Below are 13,654 nucleotides of genomic sequence, written 5' to 3' on the forward strand. Positions count from 1 at the left end.
TCCAATGACCTTACCTTGGAGACCAGATCTCTTAACACAAGGTCCGGTGGTCCATCCATTTCTCAGGACCCTAAACCTGACGGCCTGGTATCTGAGGAACAAATACTAGGCTCTCAGGGGTTCTCAGACAGAGTCATCAAAACATTGACCAGCTGTCGAAAGCCGGTCACTAGAAAAATGTATGCTAAAATCTGGAAGAAATTTCATTTTTGGATGTTGGAGAATCAGAGACATTCCCCAGATATACCAACTATCTTGGATTTTTTTCAGGAAGGCATAGACAAAGGTCTCTCCTTAGGGACTTTAAAGGTACAGGCTGCCGCCCTTAGTGTCTTTCTTCAGTTTTCCCTTAGAGAAGACCCAAATGTGAATGCCTTTTTCAGAGCAATTGCCCGGACAAAGCCAACCGTGCTTAAAACGTGTCCAGCTTGGAATCTATCCCTGGTACTCCAGGCCTTGGTTACCAGTCCGTTTGAACCCTTGGTAGACCTATCAGTAAAAATGCTCACCCTAAAAACCTTATTTTTAGTAGCTATAACTTCAGCTAGAAGAGTTAGCGAATTACAGGCTCTCTCAATCAGAGAACCTTTTCTTATGATTTTTGATGACAGGATTGTGCTAAAAACAGATCCAGGATTTTTGCCAAAAAGGGTCTCTTCTTTTCATAGGACTCAGGACATAGTCCTTCCTTCCTTTTGCAATTTCCCAAACAACAATAAAGAGAAAGAATTTAGCTGTTTGGATGTCAGAAGATCCCTCTTGAGATACCTGGAGGTGACTAAAACCTTCAGGAAGACTGATACTTTGTTTTTACAATTTTCCGGCTCCCATAAAGGGGAAAAAGCTTCTAAGGCAACCTTAGCTAGATGGATCAAACAGGCTATCACAGAAGCCTATATAGTGAAAAAGGTGGCTCCACCTTTCATTACTGCACACTCTACTAGAGCATTGTCCACGTCTTGGGCTGAAAGGGCCGGTGCCTCACCAGACCAAATCTGTAAGGCAGCTACCTGGTCTAACTTTTCGACCTTTGTTAGACATTATCGCCTGGACCTCCTCTCTTCTCAGGAACAGGCGTTTGGTCGAAAGGTGCTCCAGGCAGTTGTCCCTCCCTAGACTGGTAAGTGCTTGCTCATCGTCTCATGGGCTGTCCTGGAAGACGACTTTGAGAAAAGCTGGGTTATACTTACTGATAACTCCTTTTCTAATAGTCTTCCAGGACAGCCGGATTCCCACCCGAACTATCTGGTATTATGTATAATGTATGATATGTGTCTATATATCTATGTGTATGTTTTACAGGGTGTCCTGTGGTTCTCATGAAATACTGAAGGTGAGGACTAAGGGACCGCCTTTTATTTTAATTTTGGAATGTGTTTCCTGTCCCTGGGGGAGGAGCCTAACGTCTCATGGGCTGTCCTGGAAGACTATTAGAAAAGGAGTTATCAGTAAGTATAACCCAGCTTTTTTTTTCTGCTGTTCCCACCCCTCATTTTATGGCACTGCTTTGGGATGTCCCTACTGATATGCATCGGGAACTGCGTCCATCAATGAACGATAGAGAGAACTGGATTTTTGACTTACCGTAAAATCTTTTTTCTATTAAATTAATTGACGGACGCAGTATCCACCCCTCTATTTTAAGTTGGGTTGGTATTACTTCTCTGACACTGCTTTGATACAAAACTGACATCCTATGCAGGAAGAGAGAGGGTGTACCCTCCGGGACTGCCCATAGGCATTGCCAGAACCTTTTTTTCTGTCTAGTGTCCTCCTATAGGGGGCAGTATAACCCTACTGATATGCATCAGGAACTGCGTCCATCAATGAACTTAAAGCGGTTGTAAACCCTATAAAAAAAAAAAAACCTGCAAGACAAAGGCATAATGAGCTAGTATGCATCGCATACTAGCCCATTATGTGTAACTTACCTTAAAACGAAGCCCCGACACGGACCCCTGGACATCGCTGCGGGCGCTGCCATGATCCCTCGCAGTCTCTTCCGGGTTCGGCGGCTCCGGCGCGCTGATTGGCCGGAAGAGACGGCTCCGGCGCGATGATTGGCCGGAGCCGCGATGACGTCACTCCCGCGCATGCGCGCGGGAGTGATTTTTCCGGCAAGCTCCGGCAAACTAATTGAAGGTCCCCCCCCCGGACCTTCAGAGCGCATGCGCCGCTCGCGCGAGCATGCACTGTAAATATCTCCTAAACCATGCCGGTTTAGGAGATATTATTTGTACCTACAGGTAAGCCTTATTATAGGCTTACCTGTAGGTAAGTGTCAAAAAGCGGGATACTACCGCTTTAAGAGAAAAGGATTTTACGGCAAGTCAAATATCCAGGTTTTTTTTTTTTTTTTTTAAGGTTATCATCCGATTAGTCAATTTAATCGTAACAATCTGCAAACCGATTTTGAAAATGATCGTTAGTTGCAGTCCTAATGATTACCAAGAATTTAACATGCAAGTTTGTTTTTTATGGGAAAAAAATACTTTGTCATTTGAAGGAGGATCTCGTGCTGCTGTTTCTTTGTTTGAGCTCCCTGGATCTTCCCGAACCTTAACCTGGCAAGCTTCAGGATCTTTGTGTGTTGGAATGAACCCTTGCCCTCACCATGCTGATATCCTAGACTTGATGTCTGTTGGGCAGGACCTTGTCATGCACTTTAACTGATCTGTTTTTTTACATTGTCCCTGGAGAGGAGTGTTGACTTCTGTACATATTGGCACAAGCCCCAACCTCACTTTAAAAGTCCAGTGAAAGAAACACCAGGACCAGTAGAGGCTTTGATGTTGGACAGTAAATGGCAAAGTTTAGTCCCAACTTAGGACAGAACTCTAAATTGTGCTGATAATGTGTTTAAGGCTCTGTTGTCTGCATCATTATTTTTTAAATACAGCATTTCCTGTTTGACAAACTAGGTTCAATATCAATACTATATTGTCGACACCAAGTCTGCGATATTTATGAAGGAGCAGAAGGCAGTCTTAGATTTAGAACATTGATTTCACTGATAATTCAGTTAATACGTTAGAAAAATTTTGTCTGTGTGATTCACTTAACAGAGGCGATCATTTGCTCCTTCCACTCCACTGACTGGTAGAAGATACCTGACCGAGGAACCGGTTGTAATTACACCTGTGTCATCAGCAACACAATGTGTGAGCAAACTGCAGAGCATGGTGACCGGACTCAGGAATTCCCCCAGTGAGCAGCTTCTTAATGTCTTTAGGTAGGTTCACTGTACTATTTAATTTAGCTGTGACAAACGCATGCCTAACATTTTTTTTTTTAAAGGGGTTGTGTAGGCAAAGGTAAATTCTCAGTGAATCGCTAAGGGTTAACAGCATTATTCAAGGTTTGCATAAGAAGATGATGCCAGTTGGTAGTTATTGCAGTCTGGGCAAAAGTGAGCCGTGCAGAGACCAGCCAGTAATGTTGTAGTGGGACTATGTTAAAAACATACTGTTCCATTTACAGTGGAACCTTGGTTCCAGCAGCTTGCTTGTAATCCAAAACACTCGTATATCAAAGCAAGTTTTCCCATAAGAAAGCATTGAAACTCAGATGATTCGTTCCACAAGCATTTAATGGTATAAATAAAGATTTGCTGTATTATATATAAAGTACATTCCTTTGCAGTAAAAGTATGCCATCTCCTCTGTTAAATAACATCATGTGTCCCTGTGTCTGCACTGCACACAACAAATGCCGATCCATACTTTATTAGAGAGTCTGTGGCACTGTGTGATTCCTTAGCCCTGCTCTGCTGCTCTCCTCCCCTCCTCCTCAGATGACGTCAGCAGGAGTGATCGGCCCCTCCCGCCGGGGAGAGCAGAGAGGACGGAAACAAGAGAGAGACACAGGGACGAGGAATCGTACAAAGTAAGTGCAGGGAAACACTCTGAAAAGTACATATTGGCATCTTCACATACAGTAGAAGCACTGGGACACATAATAATATGTGACAGAGGGCATTAACCAGAGGGGATGGCATGGTTATAGTGTAATAAAACTGCTCGTATACCAAGACAGATTTTTAAAAAAAAATGTTGCTCGTCTTTCAAAATGCTCGTAAACAAAGGCACTCGTAAACCAAGGTTCCACTGTATTTGCTTTCTTTGTTATTACAGGCATTTATATAGCGGTGTCAATTTTATGCAGCACTTTACGTGTTGTACCATTCACATCATTCCCTACTCTTAAAGTGAATGTAAACCCTCACATATACCCAGTGAAGTGAACAGCCTCAGGTGATACACAGGGATGAAATAAATCTCCCTGCATAAGTTTTACATGCACCTCTGCTGTCTTCAGCTCTATTCATGCAGTCCCCGGGTTACAAACATCCGACTTACAAATGACTCCTACTTACAAACGGAGGGAGGCAACAGGATGTGAGAGGAAATCTCCCCCTAGGAAGGGAAATTCACTCCTGTGAGAGTTATCATGGGTCATCCTTGTTTCCACAACAACCCCAAATTTTCAAAATTCAATTGTCATAGGGACAGAAAGTGAGGTGAAATCTTCTGAACAGGGGTACAGACACAAAAACAAATGGTACAGGGGTGTTAACCCTTCCCTATGCTATCCAAAAAACTTAAAAATTATTCTTTTGGCTGGAGCTACACTTAAAATGTATACCTGTTCCGACTTACAAACAAATTCAACTTAACCACTTAACCCCCGGAAGATTTTACCCCCTTCCTGACCAGGGGGTATTTTGCGATTCGGCACTGCGTGACTTTAACGGACAATTGCACGGTCGTGCGACGCTGTACCTAAACTAATTTGACGTCCTTTTTTTCCCCACAAACAGAGCTTTCTTTTGGTGCGCTATAATAAAAAAAAGGGCGACAATTTTGCAAAAATAACTATTTTTCAATTTTTTTTTATATGAAATTCCCCCCCAAAAAATCAAAATTTTTTAAAATTTTTGGCCAATTTGTTTTCTGCTTCCTATGTTTGGTTAAAAAAAATCACAATAAGCGTATTTTGATTGGTTTGCGCAAAAGTTATTGCGTTTACTAACTAAGGGAAAGATTTTTGTCTTTTTTTTTTTTTTTTTTTTTTTTTTTTAACGAGTAATGACGGCGATCTGGGATTTTTTTTTTTTTTGCGGGACTGCGACATTGCGGCGGACAGATCGAACCCTTGACTGACATTTTTGACACTTTTGGGGGTACCAGTGACATTTCTACAGTAATCAGTGCTATACATATGCACTGTTACTGTAAAAATGACACTGGCAGTGAAGGGGTTAACTTTATTGGAGAGTGAGGGGTTAAGTGTGTCCCTAGGGGCGTGCTTCTAACTGCAGGGATGTGGCTGTGTGTGTAACAGCACAGATCAACGGTCCTACATAGCAGGAGCGTTAGATCAGTGCTTTTACACAGGGGAGAATGACAGGCGGCTTTGTTTACATTAGCCGCCTGCCTTTCTCCCTTCACAGCGGATGATCGCGAGTGACCGGCGGACATCGGGTCCGCCGGTCACACGCACGGAGGTGTCCGTGAACGAGCCGGGAGCGCGCCCGCCCGCTATTGGCTCCCAGACTAGTGACATACAGATACGTCACTTTGCCTGGCCGGGGCTGACCGCCGCAGTATATGTACTTGGGGCGGTCGGCAACCGGTTAAGGACAAAGTCCCTATCTTGTTCGTAACCCGGGGACCGCCTGTATGTTCTTTAGAAAGTGCACGTTTTGTTAGAGATTTTCTATTCCTGTGCAGCACTGGTAGTTGATTCTTGGCATACAGGCAAGACAGCTGATTGGGGGAAAGACACCCCCCCCCCTCCACATAGGCTTGTATAGCTGTGCTGTGACAAGACAATCTCTCTGCTAATCTATTGCAACGTCCCACAACACAAATTTCAGCCTGGTTTTATCTTGGTTGACTGAGAACTTGTCCGAAGTTATGCGGATAAAAGAACAACGAAACAGCACGGGACTTAGTGCTTTGGAGAGAGATAAGAAAACACTACAGATATGGGCTTAGGTCAAATTTCATGAATTAGGTTTACATCTACTTTAAAGTGGAAGTTTAGTCAAACCTAACTCTAAACCTACTGTTTGCCATATTCTAAGCCTAATCTATCTAGTCCTGTAATTTAAAAATGGTTCTACTTAACCTGTTCTGAAGCCGCACCGGTCCCAAACTGAGCTGTCAGCAGTGGCTTCAGTGTGTGGGAGTGTGCAGGAGGGGGGTAGTCTACAACGGAAGCCCCATAGAGAAAGTCTGGGTGATGTAAATTCCCAGGCATTTCACAGCTGCTGCTGGAGACCAGAGCAGATGCAGAACAGGTAAGAATTGCCTTTTTTTTTTTTCTTTTATTCTTTAAAGGTCTAGATAGATGAGGCTTGGAATGTGGCAGTATAGGTTTAGTGTTTAGGTTTTTACTAAACTTCGACTTTAAGGAGCTCACATTCGAAGGGACTCATCATCTGGCTGCATTAGAAGACAAAATAGGCTTTGCTGAAAGGTAAGTGAGCAGAAGTATATCCTCGTAAATCTTCTGCTGCTCTAGCCTTTTTCCAGTCAGATGTCCAAAAGTGTTTTCTTAACCAAGTTGTGCTGCTGCAGTAGCAACCGGTTGAGGACCTGACTATCTTGCTTGTTCGGGGTTGTCTTGTCTCTCAAAATGGCTGAACAAAATTATAAATCCTTTGGCAGCTGAAACATTTCCCATATGTATTTGTGTGTGTTGTCTGTTTGCCTGGAGTTTAGCCTAAAGAAATGTTGCTATGCTATAATTTTACAGATGGTGGAGACTTTATGCATTTGAGACTGGAAGCTAGGCTAAACATAAAGGAACTTGGGGTTTATATATAAGAATGTAAAATGTGAGGCAAAAATGAGATGTTACCCATAATGACCAATGAAGTATAATTTTGTTTGTCTATTGAGGGGTGTAAGAATTCCTTCACCTTCTGGTTATAATGCCACCTTCAGGAGGATTAAACACTTGCAAACAAACTGTAGGCCAGCCTAGGATAACACTTCCTACCAGCATGCCTCAAGTATTTGTTCTCCAATGCTTGTGTGGAAGACTATCCCGCCCCCCCCTCTTTTATTTATTTATTTTTTTTCTCTCTCTTCAGCCAAGACTTCTATACACTGCTTTTGAGCTCCATCTATTGAAGCTGTCCAGCATGGCTTTCCTCGACCTGGTTTTTTGCCATATCCTGTTTTTCGCCACCATGTCCTGTTTTTCGCCACAGAAGGGGTTAATGCTGTGGGACCGAGTACTGACCCCATTCTCTGCTTAGAGTATTTTTTACACCGTACAACTTTAAGAAAGCCTCTCTCCTCTGCTGCTTCTGCTTTCATAGAACTTCGATCATTTCCTGCTGTCCACCTACAGTGACTTTGATCTTCATTAATCATTTGACCCTCACTACTACCAACTTTCTGGGTTTCAGGAGCACCTAAGGCGTTGCAGCGTACCCTGAGCCTGTATGTTGCCTTACCACCATGCAGCCCCCAACATATCTGATTTTATACATTCTCCCAGTTCACTCTACTAATGGCTCCGGGGCTGCTTGCAATGTGTCTACTGATGGTGCTGATTTCTATAGCCTGGAATTGGCACAGTCCTCCGCACCATTGAGCTGGGTTTTTTTGGCATTTTGAGGCTTTTTTATGACAATTATGCGAAAGGTTTATGGTCCAAATCACCCAGTTATTTGCAGACTTTCACTGAAAGGGGTGCAAATGCACTCCAGTGCCTTCTGCAAATTCTTTATCATTTACCTGTGGCCTTGGCATTTTCTCTGCCATCAAATGCACTAATCTATATTGGATCCTGAGTAGAGCTGATCTGGACGCCTCGCAGTGTTCAAGCGGTTTAACAGGAGGATGCTTGTAGTGACTGCTATAAATGGGGCTGCGCAAAACCAAAGTAATCACCAGAACTATGCAATTCTCTCACATTTATTTGCAGAATGTTAATTTTTTTTTATTAAATAGAGGATCCCTTTCTCAAGGCAGCAGTAATTTGGAGTTTGCCCCAGTCTTTGGCTGATGACTTGTGGAATCGCAGCAGTGCTTGTAGTTTCAAATTAAGAAAATGTGCTAAAAACTAGAGGGACTGTTGCTTCTGACAGTGCTGTCCAGTCTTGGGTACTTTATAGCCCCCCTAAGACCACAACACCCCCTTTTTTTTTTTTTATTATTATTTTGTTGTCTATACAGGTGCTTCCCATAAAATTAGAATATCATCAAAAATTCCTTTTAGTAATTCTATTCAAAAAGGGAAACTCCTATATTTCACATAGATGCGTTACACTCAGAAATTTTGATGATTATGGCTTACAGTTTGTAAAAACCCAGAAATGTTAGCTTACTGAAAAATATGTCCAGTATAGTGCGCACTCAATAGTTGGTCGGGACTCCTTTTTGCATGAATTACTGCATCGTTGTGGCGTGGCATGAAGGTGATCAGCCTGTGGCACTGCTGAGGTGTTCTGGAAGCCCAGGTTGCTTTTATAGCGGCCTTCAGTTCGTCTGCATTGTTGGGTCGGGCGTCTCATCTTCCTCTTGACAATACCCAACAGATTCTCTATGGGGTTTAGGTCAGGCGAGTTTGCTGGCCAATCAAACACAGTGATACCATGATCATTAAACCAGGTATTGGTATTTTTGTTAGTGTGGGCAGGTGCCTAGTCCTGCTGGAAAAGGAAATCTGCATCTCCATTAAGCTGGTCAGCAGAGGGAAGCACGAAGTGCTCTAGAATTTCCTAATAGAGGGCTGCGCTGACTTAGGGCTTGAAAAAAACAGTGGACCTACACCAGCAGATGACATGGCTCCCCAAATCATCACTGACTGTGGAAACTTCACACTGGACCTCATGCATCTTGAATACTGTGCCTTTCCACTCTTCCTCCAGACTCTGGGACCTTGATTTCAAAACGAAATGCAACATCTTTCACAGTCGGTGATGATTTGGGGAGACATGTCATCTGCTGGTGTTGGTCCACTGTGTTTTATCAAGTCCAAAGTCAGCACAGCCCTCTAGCAGGATATTCTAGAGCACTTCATGCTTCGCTCTGCTGACCAGCTTTATGGAGATGCGGATTTCATTTTCCAGCAGAACTTGACACCTGCGGACACTGCCAAAAAAAACAATACTTCGTTTAATGATCATGGTATCGCTGTGCTTGACTGGCCAGCAAACTCTCCTGACCTAAACCTCATATCTGTGGGGTATTGTCAAGAGGAAGATGAGGTGCCAGACCCAACAATGCAGATGAACTGAAGGCCTCTCTCAAAGAAGCCTGGGCTTCCAGAACAACTCAGCAGTTCCACAGGCTGAGCACCTCCATTCCACGCCGCATTAATGTATAAGGAGCCCCGACTAAGTATTGAGTCCATACTATACTGTACATGGACATACTTTTTAGTAAGCCAACATTTCTGTATTCAAAATCCTTTTTTTCCTTGGTCTTTTTTGAGATACTGAATTTGGGGTTTTTACTAGCTGTATAAAATGAGTTTCACTTTTTGAATAGAATTCTTAAAATTTTTGATATTCTAATTTTTCTATCGTTCATCGACAGACGCAGCTCTGCTTAATCATAGACTATAGGGTTATGCTCCTCCCACTAGGGATGGGCACTAGGCAGAGAAAAACCTGTCCTTGCCTATAGGGGCTGTCCCAGCAAGTATAACCCCTCTGGCTCTGCTATACTCAGTTATGTTGTAAGCAGTGAAAGAAAAAGACCCATAACAGGACATACTTATACAGCTGATATAGAAAGGTGACCTGCTCTTTGCCAACCATTGAACCCCGTAACTTCAGTTCAGAGAAGTATCGTTTATCCCATATGGTCATGTGTTTTTTGGTGAACCCTTCATGCCGTGTGATATGCTGTACCGACTCCCGTAATCTATGCGTCAAGTAAAACGTAGGAAGCCTACACTTCGCATGAAAATGGTGGGCTTATACCACTAACTGTATCAGTGGGATCTTTGAAAATTGAGATAAAAATAAAATTTTGTATTGAATCCTGTATTGTCTCACTCCAACCCTACCAATGCTGAAGTTGTGAGGCAATAAAATAGTCCTGCATTAGGCACCGCTAAGCCACCACTATCCTTTTCAAGTTGTAGTATAGAGAGACTAATTCTCGGGTGTCTGTATTTCCAGATGAAATCCCGCAGTGTCAATGGAGCCAAAAAACTTGCGTTAACTACACTGGACAGTTGTGAAGGATATACAGTAGTTGTGGCATCCATATCCTCTTCACCAGGTTCGCTCTACCCACCCCTGTCAAAGGTAGTTTACTCCAGGTTTTACCTCTTTGCCTCAACCTGTTAACTAGAGGGACCAAGTTTCTTTCTACATAATCCTGCACTTGAGGAGTAATAGTTACCCCCAATTATTTAAATTATGTTTGCTTGCGGCGGAAGCTCTTTCGTGATGGGGTCAAGAGGCATCACTACTAACTTGTCCGAATTAATACCAAAGCCAGGGAAAGGAGCCAAACATATCAATTAAGGACATAGCCGCTGCCAGTGATGATATGGTATCCCCCAGGAACAATAGGGTGCCATCGGCATACAATGCTATTTTGTCTTCACTCCTGGGCCTCCGGAAGCCATCAGTCATAGGGGAGGGGCGGGTGCCTCCATCAAGGGCTCCAAAGCTAGGGCAAAAAGGAGCGATGACAGTGGGCATCCCTGCATCATTCCCCAAAACAATTTGAAAAGGGTCCGATCTATCGATCATACATACATACATACATATATATATAATCTCCATCCATCCACCTGCACTCGGGCTCTCGATATAGTATGCAATAGTTGTAGCCACCGGTTGAACTGAGGCCCGAGTCCATAACGCCCTAGACCAGTGATGGCGAACCTTGGCACCCCAATTGTTTTGAAACTACATTTCCCATGATGCTCATGCACTCAGCAGTGTAGTGGCGCATCATGGGAATTGTAGTTTCAAAACATCTCGGGTGCCAAGGTTCACAATCACTGCCTAGACAATGCCACAAGAATTCCCATTCTATGCTATAAAAAGCTTTTGCCGCGTCAAGCGACATTATGGCTCTGCTACCCATATTAGCAGTTGGGACTTGTATATTTAGAAATAGATTTTGGATAATACTTGCTGTGGAGGATCTGTTTGGGATAAATCCAGATTGGTCTGGGTGGATCAATTTAGTGATATATTTTTACAGTCGCAAAGCCAACACCTTTGCTAGGAGTTTTTTTTATATCTTGAGTCAGTAGTAAAATCGGGCGATAAGAATCTGGGCTTCTAGGGTTCTTAGCTGGCTTCAAAAGCACAATAATTATTGCCTTGGTCCTAGAAGGTGGCATGGAACCAGTGTTCAATGCATGGTTAATCTCCAAAAGCTCGGGTAACAGTGTTTCCCCTTATGTTTTGTACACTTCCCCTGGGAGACCATCCGCCCCTGGAGCTTTATTATTAGGGGAACTGGCAGCGGCAAGTTTCAACTCGTCCAAAGTTAGAGGGTTGTCCTGTCCTCATCTGATAGTTTTGGTAAGTCAATATTAGCAAGGAACTTGGTCAAATCCTCAATCGCATATGATACTCTACTACTATAAAGTTTTTGAAAGAACTCACAAAATACTTTGGATATCTCGGGAGTAATAATTTCCATCATATTCAAATCTGTTTACATTTCTGACACACAAAGTGATGGTCTTTGGGCCTTCACGATGGTAGCCAATAGGTGTCCTGTACCTTCCCCTTCCTCAAAATATGGTTGTTGCACAAAACTGTTCTCTGCCTTCTGGATAGCTATTGAGGCGTATTGATGTTGGCTTTGCAGCCATGCTGACTTAGTGTCCTTGGTTAGGATTATTGACATTCTGCCTGTAACATCTTAGCCGCCAATGAGCGTTTCCTTGTACTGTTTAATTTTCAAGATCTGGGAAATGAGGAGTCCTCTCAGATATGCCTTCATTGAGGCACCATACACAGGAAGAGCTACTGTGGATTTGTTAGTCGTACTCTATACCCCTAGGTCTATCCTGATACCCTCAGTTGAGGAAACCGTGCCAGCTAATAAGGGTTTATTTTCCAAAAGGATCGAGTGGAGCAGGATTGGAGATATAGTTTTAGAACTAAGGGAGAGCGGTCTGGTAGACCCCCCACGCTTCATACTGAATATCTTTAACATATGGTAGGAAAGCTGTCGCGCCTAGTGCTAAATCAATTCTAGAAAGAGCCTTCTGGGTACTGGAGAATATTTTGTTGTGGGGTTTCTATTTCACCACAGCCCAAGCTCCTGTATATATCTGACAAACGATGTGGGCACCAAGGTCACTTGGCACTCTGAGGGATAGTATTTTATCTAGTGATGGGTCTAAACCATTGTTAAAATCTCCCACCAGCAACCATGGAATGTCTGATTTATCAGATACAAAATGAAGGTCCTTAAAGACCTCCTGATGAGTAAGGGGAATATAGATATTCGCTATCACATAAGGTCGTCTAAACGTACAGTGTAGGAACAAGTGCCGACCCTTACTATCCCTCTTTAACTGCCTGCAGAAGAAATCCACCCTATTAGCAATAAGGACTGACACTCCTCTAGAGTAGGAGGTATAAGTGGAATGATACTGTATATTATACCGCTGCCTTTTTAAATCGTGCAGCGTGTCACTATGGTGAGGTCTCCTGCAAACAGATCACCAAAGGAGAGAACCTCTGCAGTGTGGTAAAATAGCTTGCCTTTTGGAGGGATCACTCATGCCCCGGACATTCCAGAGAATTGGGACCTAATTTTAAAGTAGCCATGGCCACAACAGACCAATATATACTAGCAATGTAATGTAAATAACGTCTTATAGAGCAGGACAAATCCTAAGAAAAGCATTAGTCCAATACCGAAAGGTTGTTGGCAAAAATCCTCTTTTCTCTGACACACATTTTTAGCGACCATATCTGTCTCACAACAGCATGTACTTTTAGAGATTTCAAACTATTATGGTTAGCATGGTACATATATAGAGTCCCTATGTCCATTTTTCGGTGGCGTCTGTAAATTGCTGGAATCAAAAAGAGAAAAAAGGAAAGAAGAAAAAAAAAACTACAAGCATCTATAGTAAACCTTTCAATAAAGGTCAGAGAATCACTAGAGAACTTGCTCCACTTGGGAGCCACTACCTGGGGGGACATGTGACAAGGGACGATACCCAAATTGCACCATAGCAAGACGCATAACATATACCACCAGGTGGCAGCGTTCATAGCCCTCATGCGGGCTATTTCCTGAAACATACCTTTCCCATCAAACTACAGGTAGAGCTCCTTGTTGGATTTTAAAACTCAACATGGAAAACTGACACTACTCGTAATCTGGCAGGGTAGAGGGTAGAATAGGTGAGATCCAATTGCCATAGACAACGTTTTACATAAAAGAATCACGCTCGTTGTCGTTGCATCGTCGTCGAGTAGTCAGGGAAAAATAGGATCCTGGAGTCATCCATCCTTATGTCTGGAAGTTGTCTATCTCTCTGCAAGATGTCTCTATCTTTATAGTTAAGCATCCACAGTATAAAGGTTCTGGGTGCTTCTCCCAGTGGCAGTGGTCTGGCAGGGACCCTCATGTGCCCGTTCTACTGCAAAAAGAGGAGTAAAGTGCTCCCCTCCCAACGTGGATTTGATCCA

At 43.2% G+C, this 13,654-nt stretch overlaps 1 protein-coding gene across 1 annotated transcript in view; it reads left to right on the top strand.

Moving 5' to 3' along the window:
* The window catches only part of RBL1 (RB transcriptional corepressor like 1), a 98,440-nt gene that overhangs the window by 59,081 nt on the left and 25,705 nt on the right, over positions 1 to 13,654 (top strand). Inside the window, exon 9 of the mRNA XM_082271896.1 lies at positions 3,066 to 3,232. Within this exon, the coding sequence (XP_082128022.1) occupies positions 3,066 to 3,232 (167 nt within the window). The remainder of the gene's footprint in view (positions 1 to 3,065; positions 3,233 to 13,654) is intronic.

Source organism: Pelophylax lessonae, assembly GCF_965119305.1.
Source record: "Pelophylax lessonae genome assembly, chromosome: 11".
In the NCBI taxonomy this organism is placed as follows: Eukaryota; Metazoa; Chordata; class Amphibia; order Anura; family Ranidae; genus Pelophylax; species Pelophylax lessonae.